At 37.9% G+C, this 15,957-nt stretch overlaps 1 protein-coding gene across 4 annotated transcripts in view; it reads left to right on the forward strand.

Annotated features, from left to right (window-relative positions):
* PCSK5 (proprotein convertase subtilisin/kexin type 5) overlaps positions 1-15,957 on the forward strand; it is a 519,623-nt gene that overhangs the window by 270,274 nt on the left and 233,392 nt on the right. For 3 of the 4 annotated variants that reach the window (XM_024996182.2, XM_024996184.2, XM_024996185.2), the window contains exon 10: positions 7,509-7,612. In XM_024996182.2, the coding sequence (XP_024851950.1) occupies positions 7,509-7,612 (104 nt within the window). Of the gene's footprint in view, positions 1-7,508; positions 7,613-12,224; positions 12,318-15,957 lie in introns of all 4 variants that reach the window. The other variant, XM_059889460.1, reaches the window with a different exon arrangement.

Genomic DNA, 15,957 nt, shown 5'->3' on the forward strand with positions numbered 1-15,957 from the left:
AGAACGAGGAGACCAAGTTTTGGTGAACAAGGCCCACACTTTATTTTCCAAAGTAGTTTTTATACCCTAAGTTATGCATAGAGGATAATGGGGGAAGGGGTAGAATCATGCAGTAAGCCAGGCTTTCCTCTTGCAAACTTATCATATGTAAAAGTTTAGGTGATTTACATCATCTTCTGGCCCAGAGGCCTGTTAACATTTTAAGACCCTTTCTTCAGAAAACTTATTTTTTTCTAAAGGTGATTAGTCAGGCGCCACCCTCTCAAAACATTAGATAAAGTTGCATTCCTACAGGGCAAAGGTGTGGTGGGCTATAACAAGAAAAAGAATTAACTCAAGGGTCCAAGGTTACAAACATTAAAGCTACTACTTATACCAATTATATTAATCAATACACTGCCAGGGACACAGCAGGTGAGGGATATGGAGACTTAGCAGCAAACATTGGCCCAACAAGTGAAAAACCCTTCACCCATACAATTTCTAATCAATCGTTTAATTGCTCAAAGGAATCTGTATTTAGGCAGTTTAGAACATCTCATGCCTCTCACAGTTGGGAGGCTCTGAGCAATCTCATATGGCCAAAAACCTATTCAGGCAGGCTAGAGGACTTCCAAAGGAGTTTGTAAGTTAAAACACTATCACACCCAGAAACTTTATTAACTGGAACTGTAAGTTAACTCTCTTTTTCAGAGAGAGGTAGTGGGGGACAGCCCCGCATAAAGTCAGAGGTGTAGGTGGGAGCACAAAACAGAAAGTAGACAGACTCTTGTTTTGGGGGTAGATGCTCGAAAATTTCCAGGGGGACTCCTGAGGCTCGATCCCACCTTTGCGCATGCCGAGCCTCCTTCCTTATGACCTTTGCCACAGGTGGAGCTCCTCACGCCGGCTCCCGACATACCTTTTCTTTGGTCAGTGGACACTTAGGTTGCTTCCATGTTTTGGCTATTGTGACTAGTGCTGCTATGAACGTAGGGGTACATGTAGCTTTTTGAATTTGAGTTTTCTCCAGCTATATGTCCATGAGTGCACTTACTAGATCATATGGGAACTCTATTTTTAGTTTTTTAAGGAGTTTCCTTATTATTTTCCATAGTGGCTGTACCAATTTACATTCCCACCAATAGGGTAAGATGGTTCCTTTTTAGGAGAGAGGCCTTTAGAATGGCCAGAATTTGTGATCTCAGGGTAATATTTTCGGAGAAAATTGAGGGTACCACAGAGAAGGTGGGAAAGAAAGTTCCATGACTATGAATTGATTTCGGTGCATGTGATCTCAGCTTAGAGTACCTGTGCCTGACCTCTCATCAGATTTTATTCCATAAGCATTTACATAGCAAAGCACTTCAAGGAAATGATTATTGAGCTTACAAACAAAACATCATTTGTAAGGCTACAGGGAACTTAATCAATTTCTTTAAGGTGTAACGACAAATCCTACAGATAAGCCAGGACTTAAAATGGAAAGAAAGCACTTCAGTTTAAATGACAGAAATTTTCTTTGTAAATTAGGGGCTGTCTTAAATATGTTTAGACACCAAGTTTCCATACCTTTGGTTTAGACTAAATTCAGGGAATCAGTGAGTAGTTTCACAAAAGAGTAAAATAAAAATTTTACTTAGTTGATCTCACACGGGTTTTGTTGTTGTTGTTGTTGTTTTATCTTTTCTGCTTTGGTTCACGTGTGGATGGATCAGAAGCAGGGGTCCAAGTGATACCAATACAAGTCATATTTCTAAATCTGGAGGTATTATTAACTGTGTTTTCTGTTACTACAACCCAACATTAGGCCTAGAACTTTTGAATAAATTTAGAACACAAAACAAATACATGCCCTTTAGTGATATACTCCTGCTCACAGTGGGACTCACCACCTGTTGATCCCCTTGGAGCCTTCATTACCTGACAAAAGAAGATTGGTGCCCTTTGTTGAAAGTTCTGTTGAATCATTGTTGGCACACATAGGCTGCAGTCAGAGTAATGTTTTTCCCAATCTCTGCATGCTTTAAACACTTCTGCCACATCTTAGTTATTCCAACTCACAATAAATCCTTTTGCATAATTGCTGGCTTATTTAGCATCTGTACAATGACATTCATTTTTGGCTACTTATTCCCATTTTTCTTTTACACACTCTTAGGAAACATAAAAAGAGACTGCTTTGGTCTCAGATTTGGGGTTGACTATTTAGTAAGTCAGATAATTGATGATGGTGATTGCTCACGCTGTTTCCCTATAGGTCTGGTCCACGTGCTCTCTCATCATTGCAATAGATGGACTCACTCTTGAGTTTAAAGAAGATTGTCCTGTTTAGGGGCTTCCCAGGTGGTACTAGTAGTAAAGAACCTGCATGCTAATGCAGGAGACATAAGAGATGCAGGTTCGATCCCTGCATTGGAAAGATCTCCTGGAAGAGGGCATGGCAACCGGTGCCAGCATTTTTTCCTGGAGAATCCCATGGACAGAGGAGCCTGGCGGGCTACAGTCCATGGGGTCGCAAAGAGTCAGATACGACTGAAGCAACTTAGCACACACATACACGTCCTGTTTAGGAAACGGTTTTCATTATTTGCATTTGCTGTTGTTCCTCTTGTTGATCTAGTCTCTTTCTGTAATAAGATGTGCATTTGTTGTTCCTTTTATCAGTTGTCCTTAAACGGCCTCTAATGCTAGATCCATCTGGGGGTTTGAGGGAAAGGTGAGTTATTTTTTCTTTTTAATAAATGCAAGTGAATCGGTCATTCAGGATTTAAAATTCTTATTTTTAAGGACCACCAAGTACAGATTTATTCACATGTTTGCAGAATTATCTGGGAAACTCTTCAGGAGAGATTTTTTTTGTTTTAATGCTAGCAGTTGCATTTAGACCACTCCAGTGTTCTTGCCTGGAGAATCCCAGGGACGGGGGAGCCTGGTGGGCTGCCATCTATGGGATCGCACAGAGTGGGACACAACTGAAGTGACTTAGCCAAAGCAACAATTGCACTTAGACGTCCAACTAGAAGCACTAGACAGAATGTCTCTCCCAGGATTTGTCCTACTTCTTCTAAACCTGTTGTTGGGTGCACGAAATGCTTTGAACAGCTCAGAACAAAAATGCAGCACAAGCACAAGGTAGTGATAGTGTTGTTCCCGATCCTGTTTTTGCAGCTGGCCACTGGAAGTGTTTGGGACGAGGTTCAGCCGAGGCTCCCTAACTGGGGAGGCGTTACCTAATCAGGCTTTAAACCACATCAAAGTGAGTGTGTGTCAGGCAAGGCGACCAGTTCATAACAAATGCTGAGGAATGATAGGATGTTATGACATCTAGGATAAAATATTATTTTAGAAACGGAATATGGCTTTTCCTAGCTCAGTATCTTTCTGTTCACCTTTGATAGAGTGTGCCAAAGTTCAGCCTTTGGAACCTGAAAACTCAATGAAGGCTCAAGAATCTCCTGAATTCTGTGGCAAATAAAACTTAGCCAACTGGGTTGAGATTGACAGAGTGGGCACAAAGTTGTGTGGCCATGAGGACAGGGTGTGCCATCTTTGGCTTCCTTACCCAGCTGTTAGAGAACCACCTGACAAACCACTGTGTGTACTTTGGTTTCAGCTTCACGGATCTTTCTGTAGATGGTGTTAAATAGCAATTGACTGCACACTCTGCAGCCGAGTGCAGCTGGTTGGAATTGTAGCTCTACCACAACCTACCTGTATGTATGTCCTTGAGTTACTATGTGGAACTCAGTCTCACTTTTGTCATCTGTGAAATGGGAATCAAAACTTTACCTCTATCATATGCTTTTTTAAGATTACACAGTACACGTACACATACAGCATTCAGTACCTGCCCCTGGCCAAGTGTTCAGTAAATGTTGGTTACTATTTTGAAGTCATCAAGTGATGCAAAATCCCTTATGGGGAAAGACGACATGTACAGGACTCCTCAGAAAATCATGTAGTCTTGAAAGGTCATCACTAGTTAGCCACATTTTGCAGACATTTATGCATGTGACCTTTATGTGTATATTGTTGGCCAAGGGTAATTGTTAATGATTCTAAGAAGAAACCCAAGGGGTATGTGGCATAACTCCTGGTGTTGTTTCTTTTTTTTTTTTTATCCTGGTGGCTTACTATGAGATTGGTGGTCACTGGGCTCAGAGTTGAGACGTACCACTCTTTTTCTCCAGGTTGGTTAGACTTTGGGCTTTTTTGATTGTTATTTGCCCTAAAGCTTTTGAGGCTTTGGCTGTGAGAGGCATGCTGGTTGTCAGAGGCCAGTGGAGTGTGAGTCCAGGGTAATTGGCAGAATAGGGTAAGTTTCAGGGGGTCCTCTGTTACTGTCAGGTACTGTGGGTTCACTGTACAGGGCAGCCTGCTTTCACTCTGTATGTGGCTTATTCCATGTTTGATGACTTCTTCACTCCTACATCATCCCTGTGAGCATGAAACAAGTAGGTCATAAACTGTGACTCAGACTTTCTCATAAATAAGAGTTCTCTCAGGATACTAGTCACTTAACCTATGGCTATTTCCCGAGCTGATCAATTACCCTCCCAGGTAGGAACACCACTGCTTCAAAAACACATTGGTTTCCCATATTATCTTTCTCACTTCATTTTGGTGAAATTCAGGAAATTTTGAAATTAAATCATTTCTGAAGTTGTGCATTATCAAATGTCACAGTAAAATTATATGAATGCCTCCTTATTTCCACATGTAGTTTCAATTTCCTGAAGCTAATTTCTCCCTTCTAATTATGAGCACTCCAAGAAGAATTAGTTTTTGCAACTCAGCATGAGAGCAAGTAACTCTTATTTCTTCAGGCTGAGTTGAATGCAGGAGACTTCCTGAATGTGCCTGAATACAAGTGCCTAAGGTACAAGATAAGTGTTTCCTGTTCTATTATTATTATTCTATTTTTAATGCTAAGGGTCACTGGGGAAATGATTTCCCAATGGTCAGAACTGCGTGTTTGGTATTTCTAAAGGAATGTTACCCTGGTGATAGGTATCAAGAAAACTTCAGTGATTTCTTTTTTTTTTTTTTTTCCCGGAAGGGTAGCATTTACGTGAAAGTTTCAACTGTGTGTTAAATGTTATTTTAAAATTACAAGGTTGATTTAGACATATTTATCAAATCCAAGTGTACTTCTAGGTATCTGTTTGCTCATGAAAAAAATAAAAGCATACATGTTCACTTAAGTGGATTTTGCTTTCCCATAAATAAGTGACTAGAATGTCTTTCCACACTGAACTTATTGTTGTTCTTTTCGCCCCTCATCCAAGTAACTAGACTGGAAAAGGGAAAGGAAAGTAACATTGCATTTCAGGCAGAACTAAAACATCTTGAGAGTAGTGTTCAGAATTATCCACGGACTCATTCTTCTAATTTTCCTGACTGTAACGCATTGAATCTACCAAGGGTTTTTGTTGTTGTTGTTGTTGTGTTTTTGTGGATTCAGTATTAGTTAGCTAAGACAAATATGCTAATTGTTTTGGAACCGGAACTCTTCTGCTTCCTGGGATCCGTCACACAACCTCCCTCCCTTTCTTGAGAGTTGTTGTACCTTGTCTGGTTCTGAAGTTGGCTCCTAACAAATATTGTATCAAAACAAAGCAAAAATAAGTCTGCTTTCATTGTTCTCATATCTTTAAAATTCATATGCCTGGGTTTTAATTCCTTAGTGTACATTCTTTTGTTAATGCAGTTTTACAAAATAGTCAGGATCCTATCTTGTTCCCTATGGAAACCTTGGAAATGACAGTAATCTCTCTCTCTTATTTTTCATCTGAGAACATAGCAAAAAGGTATAAGAACTCTGTAGTACTTTTCTATCCCCATCTCCTTCATTTTCAGATCATAAATAGGAACTATGGCTATTAATTTTAGCAAAATGATGTACTGTCTACCACTTCTAATGCCTTATTATGCACCAGGAACTAGGTTAAATACTCGGCATGACAGCTGACTCTCGAACAACATAGATTTGAACTGCACAGTTCCGTTTATATGCAGATTTTTTTTCACTAATTGTGTACCACACAGCCTGCTGTTGGTTGGATATATGGGTGCAGAACCCTGGGTATGGAGACCCAGCTATAAGTTATATTCAGACTTTTGACTGTTCAGGGACTGGTACCCCTAACCTCCACATTGTTCAAAGGGTAACCATACTTTGATTCAGTTGGTACAACAAAGTAGAGTAGATATTAGTATCCACATTCTAAGTGGGGAAACTGACTCTTTGAAAAGTCAGTTTCACATAGATAGAAAATGAAGGAGCCAGAAAATGGTCGCTGGGCCCCCTCTCATTAGGAGGCCACCCTCAAAAACATGGATGTGGTGAGTATGATAAGAAAATGTAGTATCAAGGGAAGCAGTGTGCAGTTTCATCATTGAAAGTTAGCTATAAAGATAGCGGGTTCTCTGTCTGCATGGAGACACACCAGAGTACATACGTGCCCGTGTGAGGGGGTGCAGAGATCACCACCTGCCCCTGTCATACCTCAAGGGAGGTAGCAATCATTCTCTCTCCTCCCCCAAATGTTCTGACCCATCCTTTGCAAATATCCTTCTAAAATGAAAGTGGTAGACGAGAAGAAAAGAAAATAACCACACAAGCTTCATGATAAGTTGCCATATTTCCAAGTTAAATATAAGAAAAAAGTCATAGCTCACATTCAAGATTGAATTGAATAAGTATCCTGGTTAGAATTTCTTGCAGGCAGTGAGTCAAATGCTGTCTAGAAAATAGCATGTTCTTTGAAAGAGAATGAAAGACTGTGAATTTATACTCGGATTTGTTTTCTGTGTGTTTATTAGTTTTGCAGCTCTCTGATGAAAGTATCTTCCATTCAGTAGTGTCTGTGATCTTCAGTGCCAGCAGCTGTTAGAAATAGATATTCAATAATTTAATAACTGTTTATTGCAAATTAAGATCACTCCCATAGGTGTCTGTACCTTGGTGCCCAGTGCTGGGCTCTGTACCACATCCTCTTGCCTTCAGAACACTGAAAATGGAGACTCAGTTTCAGCTTAGACTGTTTTCATATCCCACACATCCATCCAGAATGGTTAACATTGCTAAGTTCTTTGTTAAATTACAAGTCTACTGCCTGGCTAAACAAGTGAACAAGCAATGTTCAAGAGCCCTTCGGTTTTGACTTTAGCTTGTTGTAATTTTCTACTGATGATGCAAGATTCTACACACAGGATGACAGGGCCAGAATCGGGAGCCTTTTTGAGGAAACTGAAAATCCTCACCCTTTTAAAACCTTACATCCACTAGTATCACATTATTTCTCAAATTAAAGGTTACATTTTCTGCCTCCCTAAGACTAATGTCACCTCTCCAAGTGGAAAACAAGAGCGGCATTTGGCATTCGTTTATCCCAAACCCAAATCGCTGACCCTTTGTTTTTAGTACTTTGCCCTTTTGCTTTTGCTTTTTTAACTTGCTTGTGACTCTCTGCTTCCCCCATCTTTTTTTTTGGTACAATGATTCTTACCTTGTCTTTCCCCAGTCCGTTTCTGACCTGGAGAGACGTGCAGCATGTTATTGTCAGGACTTCCCGTGCAGGACATTTGAACGCTAATGACTGGAAAACCAATGCTGCTGGTTTTAAGGGTGAGAACTTCTTTCATCTTCTGTCACAGGCAAAATATTTTTATTTTCCCCCATTTTAAATGGAGAGCAGGAAACAGAACCCGTCCACAGAAACTTTAAATTTTGTACTGACACAGGAAGAGGTTGATCTCTTAGTAAAAAAATTAAAAAATTTTAAAGGCAGATTCCTCTTTAAAAAAAATTAAAACAACATATTTATGGCAGATTTCCTTGGCTTCCCATATCATAGGTCAGATTTTTTAAAGGTAACCATCTCCCAAGTATTGTCGACCTATGAGGCTCCTTGTTAGCTTACTATTTGCTGTCCTTGATTATCTGAGTGATATTTGTAACAATGAATTTAAAAATTCCTAACCTTCTGGAGTGATTACTTCCGATTAATAACAGCTGGTATCTTTTGTTCTTTTGAGGGTAGCACTGTTAGTTGGTAGGCTATGCTTTCTATATATTTTGTTTTTGTTTTCCCCAAACTTCCGCAAATAGGAAAACAGGCCTAATTCTATGACATTACTTTACATAAACTAATAATTCTTATGAAGCTTCATAATGCAGTCTTATGCAAGTGTACACAGGCTATAATAAGTGCTAACTATTTTTCCCATGGCTGATAAGGTTTATAGTTTCCTCAAACTATCTTCCTCAAACTATCTTACTTATTTTGTTTGTTGTCATCCATAACATATGCTATAATCAAAAGAAAATAATTATATAAAGTGGATGTCCTACAGTTTAGTGTCTTTACTCAGGTTTCAGATAACCTAGATTTTAAACCATTAATTTAAGTTATAACAAAGATTACTTTTTGTCATATCTGCAGAGTTACATTTATTCCCAAATAATATTTGTATCATTATATATCCCTATAGATGAAAAACAGCATTCCATAACAGAAGGAATAACTACTTACAAATTGCAGTTCTGGTCCTCAGATCACTGGTAATAAGCTGAATAATCCTGGGCAAGTCATTTAATTTTTCCAGGCCCTAACTTCCCCAACTTAGTTTAGAAGCTGAATATTAACTACAGAGAATATCTTATGTATGGTTTCCATATATCCATAGTATATTATACTCAATGTATATGAATATTCATGGTGAAAATGTAACGTGTAATTTTAAAAATTATTTGCAAGTAGCTTACTAGAGTCTCATGCTTTGCCCAAACCTTTCAATATGCCAGTTAACCAGTGCCATATAAAAGAGTTCTTTGACTAACATCTTGCCTGAAGACTTCACTTTTAGAAAAGATAAAGACTAGCCCTCTTCTTTTGAGTATTATCAAACACCTTTCCATGCTTGTAAACTATATAATGCAGCAGTGTTCAATGAGCTTTTAATCGAAAGCATTGTAAATACCAGTTGGGGTCATATTTTCTGAAGCCCAAATCAAGACACAGTCCCAAAATAGTAAATGCTATGTGCAGCATAAAAAACATTTGAAAGTTCAGTTGTTCGAGAAAATCCAGGATGTAATTTGCCATGTGTATGCTTCCTTTTGATTAGCTTCCACATGCTTCCAACCCCTACTATAAATTCAGGCAGTCAAGGGGTTGAGTTTGGGGAGCAAGATGGGGTGGGGGAAGGGATGCAAACATAACCTTGGTTGGTTCAACACTGCAATGAACTTCTTAGTAGAAGGTTCATACACTAAGTACATTGACCTCCATGAAGTTGAGGAATCAACTTTAACCCAAATAAAAGTCTTAGTTTTACTTATTCCTTTTTGGCAACTTAAAAAGAGCAAATGGTTCTAATAAAAAACGCAACTCTTTTGAAAACCTCTGTTGATTTTGGAGAGGGGGAAGCAGAGGCTTTAGACTGAATCTCACCAGATCCAAACCTGAGTCTGAAGGGGGCTATCCACTGCTTCTGGCAGGGGGCAAAGAGCGTTTTACTATTGCACGTGGCAATATTTAGTATAATATTTCACTCTTCTCTTAGATTACTGCCAAGAGTAACAATTAAAGTTCGCTTTTTCATAGATGAATTACCCTGAATGGTCTGGACTCCCAGCGGAATTGTTTTGTAATTTTGTTGATGGCAAGCCCCATATTTCATCTAAACATGATCATAATAAGAAGAATTTTTGACGTTTTCGTCCCTTCTCTAAGCATGCCCATCCCCTCCCTAGCATCCCACAAATAAAAGCGATGAAGGCAGAGGCTAGCAGGAGAGGAGTCGTGCTCTGGCAGGCAGGGGTTGGGGAATGCAGGTCACTAGGACTGGAGAAAGATGGGCTGACTTTATGGAATAAGAACTGAATGAACAAAAAATAGGGAAGGCTTGGAAAATGTTCATGCAATGAGAGCTCATATTTTAAATTAGGTCAGCCAGCTTTTGCAGGCCTTACTTAGTGGGAACACATGGCCAAGTGTTTCTCCTTAGGCAACAGAAGTTGCCTGCAAACAGAAGCCTGCAACCCTGGGTGTGCGCCCTTACCACTGGGCTTGGTCCTAATGCTGAGTGAGATGTAGGTACGAAACGAATCTGAAAACACCTGTGCTTCCCTGGGCTTGCTCCTATGGCCTCATGTTGAGTGATTTAACTTGTATGAAGAGTGGGGTGTTGGGTTTTTGTTTTTTTTTTTTCAAATCACTAGAATTTCATAAACTGGTTGGCAGGTATTCTTCTGCAATGGGGCTGTCAGTATTAATGTCCAGATTTCCTCTTTCTCATCTGGTAAAGCAGACAGCTCAGTGTAACAACCAGTTAGGTTTGGGGGTCTCTCCATCAATAGTCTTGATAGTCTTAGTTCTCACTGATAACTTGGGAGAAGCCAGCACCCTACAGATCAGTCTTTCCCCAAACCCTGCCAAGTGCCTTTCATACAGCGTCCTTACATATCTTTGAACCTACCCACGTGTGGTCCATCTAAGTTAGAGAACAGACCTAGATGCTATCAGATCTAGACTGATGTGGGTCTCCGTTCAAGGCAGTTGATCCACTCTTACCTACATGTGTTATGGGCCTGGATTCCTGGCCCCTGGAAGGACATTCCTTCCAGAAGCAACTGCTGGCTTCCATTAACTGGCACGGACAGATTGCATTCAGGCAAGGAAGTTGCCTAGGGAGGACTGACTCCTCTGTGCATTTCTCTGAGAGCAGAGTTACAGATAAGCTGGATGCAGAGAACTTTCTTCCCCTTTCTCTGCACTCTCCTTACAGTGAGATCAATTTATAAACAGTCCTGTCATGAGATTCGTTCACAGTAAAGGCAGCCCCAAACCTGGAAGCCACTCATCAACATTTTCACGTTATGGTAGCTTAACTTTTAACAATGTTAACTGAACTAAAATGATTCTATCTTGCTCCTTCTTTATAATAATAATAATCTAATATAGATAAAATACCTTTTATAGAAGATCTGTTTTTTAAAATAAACATAATTCAATGAATACATACCTATGAAAACTAACTGGATGTTATTTTGATATGTTCATCCTGTGAATAATCCAAGCTAAGTTTCAGATAATACCTTTTGATTTTAAACCTCTTCTAAGATAGTTTAATAATAAATGGAATAAATATGATGCATCTATCAAATAATCTGAGATTATGCATGAAAATAGAAAAGTATGTGCATGCAACCACATCACCAGATGTGTTATCTGCCACTAGAGAACTAAAATCCAAATTCCAGTATTTTTGCTACTGACCAACATTTGCAATGCCTGGAGACAACTTTGGCATTCAATTGTTTGTTTGGGAGTTTCTTTAGTATTTCTTTCTCCTTTTTTCCCTTTGCTCTTATGAAATGTCTTTTCTATTTTTTTCCTTTCTTTTTAATAACCCCCTCGTGCTCCTTAAAATGTGCAAATCAACCATAGAAGTGAGGGTTTTGCCATCTGGGTGACTTTCTTCAAGGAATTTAATTTATGTAGTCTCCTGATTTACTTATTCACAAATATTTCCTGCACACTGTCAGCAGGCCAGCCCAACACATGATGAAGCACACCCAAAGAGCAGAAGCAGAAGGAAATGTCCAGGTCCTATGACTTTGCCTCCTGTGATCTTGCTGCACTGTGATTTACCTACAGAAACAGAAGTTTACGCTGTACTTTTTTCTCCCTCCAGTCAAATCCAATCAGTCTTTCAGATTCATGTTTATAAAAGTGTCAGTGACCCTTCTCTCACCATCTAAAAAGCAGCCCAGCCTGAGCAGCAGAAGGCAGCTAATGAAAGAATCTCTCCTGTGGCATGCCACATACATTTTGATGAGCTCTGTTTTTGCATAGAAGGTATATGGATCCTAGGGCCCTAGAGAGGGCCTGCTTGAGTTCTGCATTCTTCTAGAATCCATGGCTCAGAGCCTTTCAGGAAGAACCCCTCCCTCTTTCTGCTTTAATTTGAGGACCTACCTATTTCCTACCCATCTCTTCCCCCAGTCTCCTGGGCTGTGCTCACTGAATCTTTCCCCTGCATCCATAGCCTTGGTTTGCTGATGCAGCTATGAGAAGTCTAACTGAATGCATGCAACATCAATGCTATAGTTTTTTTTCAAAGTGTCTGTATTTGGATATGATAACTTGATATTATACAGTTAAACTCTCTTAAATCTAGGAACAGGAATAGACGTCAGATAATAAATTAGGAACTTCTGTCATCTTTACTAGGCGAAAGAAAGAAAAAAATGTCATTGAAAATCAAAATGACAACTAAGTGAGCGAGGTTACCACGCCTTCCATTTCACTGCCCTCCCAGACTATGTAAGTCTCTTTTTTTCTACCAGCATGTTGCTGAAACCTCCCCATCCCCCACTGACTCTTTCTTTGACCACAACTAAACTACTAGATTTTTAAAATTTTATTTCTAACTGATTTCCCACTGTGGGGAAAACAATTGACAGTCTAACATGACTTCTTAGCCTCAGAGGCCCTTAACTTTTAATAACCTTTATTACTTTTAATTGCCATCATTTTATTTCCACTGGTAGGGCTGGTAATTTTAAGATGTTCCAATATATTTTTAATACCTACTTGTCTTGCTTTCAGTTTGTAACGCTTATTTAAAAAGAATTTAGAAGTGCTGAAACCATTAAGCATGCCATGTGTTGAATTGAAACTAAAGGTTTTGAAATGTGTGAGGCTATTTTTGCGTATATAAAGTGATATCTGATGTGTTACCATTTGAAAGAGTAAAGCTATATTGTTATCATATTATTTCACTGTACAAATAATATTTTATCTTTGCCACCTAGCATGCTGATGTGATGTTGGTAGCTATGATTAAAGTCCATAATGTACCGTAATTGGAAATGTGCACGTCAAGTTTTCAAAAAAAGGTCAAAGTGAAATGTTATTCATCTGGTCAGTGTCGGAGGGGATATTTGAATCAGATGCTTGACTTTGGTCCCAATCCTGTTTGCAGAAATAAAACATTTAGTTCTTTTAAAATGCAGAGAGCTATATAAATACATTTGATCCTACCTAATAAAATTTGCTCCCTAGAAATGCTACCTGAGTTTCTTTCAAGATTCTGAGTTTTATTCCATTGTACTCTATGAACTCTATTTATTTAATATATTAATTTAAAACCTTTCATTTTGCACTTATTGATCATTGAATATATGAGCTTACCTTCTTGCTCATTTATAAAAAAAAAAGATATGAATCACACATAATTTAGGGATTTTACTTTTATTCTTTTATCTCTCGGATGATATACCTAAATATCTACCTGGAAACAGCAATATAGGACCCCTGACAGCCATCTGCCTGGTCACTGCTCAATCTGGAGTCTTGCATTCACAGTGCTCACTTGCCCCATCAGAGTGTTCTATTCATACATACTAAATATGTGAGATTTAAAAATATTTTCTGCTAATGAAAATGCAAACAAAATGTTGTTTTCTCATTGCTGGTCTTTGAATGGTAGCGTTAGGTTTGTTAGACTTTGGGGGTAATTTTGTTTTATACCCCTGCACACAGAAGTTTTAAATGTATGTGGTTTCACACTTAAAATCCATCTTCAAAATAGAATTAAAATGATGGTTGTACTATATGACTGTTACCTCTTTACCAGATATAATTAGTTAATGAAGGGAATTATGTTTAGAGTAGTTTTGTGGTTTTGCCACAGTCTTAAGAACCTTATTTAGTAGAGAGTCTGTTATTGATATTTTCTTTGGCCTTTGAAGAAACCAATTAAAGTTTTTGTATCTTGGGTTTTTAGAATGTGGGTAACAAAATACCAAACGTAATGAGAAGGCTGAGTTGAAGGAAAAGTGCTTTGAAATTGGAAAATATCAAACATAAAAAGAGTCTTGACAAAGATAAGACTCTTAAAGTGTATTTTCATATGTCACAGCTTTCTACTGAAAAATGAGGATAAAGATACAGAACTACGTTGTGAATTAGAATACTGTTTTGGGGGTGAAGTTAATTAAATTATATGAGTGAGCAAGACAAAATGCATTAAGGCTTTTGTAATGAAATTAGCACAATAGGTCTTCCTTTTTTTCCATAATTGCTTATCAATGACTATACTATAATCATATATAAACACAGCTCTACTGTCTTGCAAATTAATTTTAATGTTTAAATATCACCTTGACTTCAACCTACTAAACCTTGAAAATTTGTTTTAGCATAGGAACTAATGACAAATCTGAACAAATTGTAGTTATAAATGTCCTGTCAACTCTTTAGCCATTAATGTACAGTATAAAAGCTACAAGCATAAAATTTGATTTTTTAACAATATGCAAAATTTGTATACTTAAGAGAGAGTTGATGTCTCTCTTTGTGTTATCACCTGATGAAACTCAATTTTGCTAATTCTAATGAGACTGGACTTCCTTAGGTATTTTTAAAACTCTTCTTTCAGCAAATGAGTTTGGCTATCCTTCATGTTAACAAAGCTTAATATTTTGTGGTTACAACTGATATTTTAGAAAAAGATAAAAATCATCAAGCTGTAAACTTGGTAATTACAGGGAGTGATCAACCAGGGCCAGTGCTACTTCAGACCAAAAGTGTGCTGTTAACCATGTAGTAGGGAAATGGATTCATGTGAATCACTAATAATTGGATTCTGAATCCAGTTGTAAAATAAGATGCCTGAAAGACTTAAGCCAAGGCTGTCTTATCGGAAAACACTTACCTACATGTACATGTACATTCTCTTACAGAGATTTTTAAAATTCAACAGTGATTTTCTTATGTTATTTAAAACAGAAAAAAACTCACTTAGCATAGTAGTTTGGAGCATGGGCTCCAAAGTCAAATAACCTGGGATTGAATCCCAGCTTTATAAACAAATAAACAGTACATCTGGAAATCCACATACATTCTTAACTTTATTGGAGTGAGTTTACATATTATAAGAAGTACTATTTTAAATGTACAGATGTATACATCTATATAACCATCACCACAGCCAAGGTGTAAAACATTCCCATCACCCCAAAAAGTTCTTTTGCATTCTTTCTTATCCCCCGCCACCCCCTCAATCCTGCCCTGTGCAACCAGATATGTTTACTATTACTATAGATTAGATTGTCTTTGGTAGACTTTCATACAGATAGGATTATTTGAAACTGGCTTCTTTCTCTCCATGTATTTTTTGAGGTTCATCCATATCATTAAGTATATGAGGGGTTTATTCTATTTATTACTGACCTGTATTCTATTGTAAGACTGTACCACAATTTGTATTATCATTCACTATTTCATAGATTATTTTAATTTTAATTTTTTATTGAGGTATATTTGATCTATAATATTATGCAAATACCAGGTATATGACAGTGATTCACAACTTTTAAAAGCTGTACTCCATTTATAGTTATAAAATATTGGCTATATTCCCTGTGTTGTACAATATAGCTTTTTTATTTTGTATATAGTATCTTACCTCTTCCTGTTTCCCTCTCCCCACTGATAGCTGTGAGTTTGTTCTCTGTATCTGTGAATCTGTTTCTTTTTTGTTATATCCACTAGTTTGTTTTAGTTTTTAAGTTCTACATATATGTGGTATCATACCGTATTTGTCTTTCTCTCTAACTTATTTTACTTGCATAATAGCCTCCTGGTCCATCCATGTTGTTGCAAATGCAAACTGTTATACTTTTTTATGGCTGAGTAGTGTTCTGTTGTGTATATATACCATGTCTACTTAATCTATTCATCTGTTGATGGACCCTTAGGTTACTTCCATATCTTACCAATTATAAATAATGTCACTGTGAGCAATGGGGTGCATGTACCTTTCCAAATTAGTGCTTTGGTTTCTTTGGATAGGTACTCAAGGGTGGAATTACTGGATCATATGGTTCTAGTTTCAGTTTTTTTGAGAAACCTCCATACTCTACTCTATAGTGGCTATGCCAATTTACATTTCCACTAA

Source organism: Bos taurus, chromosome 8, assembly GCF_002263795.3.
Source record: "Bos taurus isolate L1 Dominette 01449 registration number 42190680 breed Hereford chromosome 8, ARS-UCD2.0, whole genome shotgun sequence".
NCBI lineage: Eukaryota > Metazoa > Chordata > Mammalia > Artiodactyla > Bovidae > Bos > Bos taurus.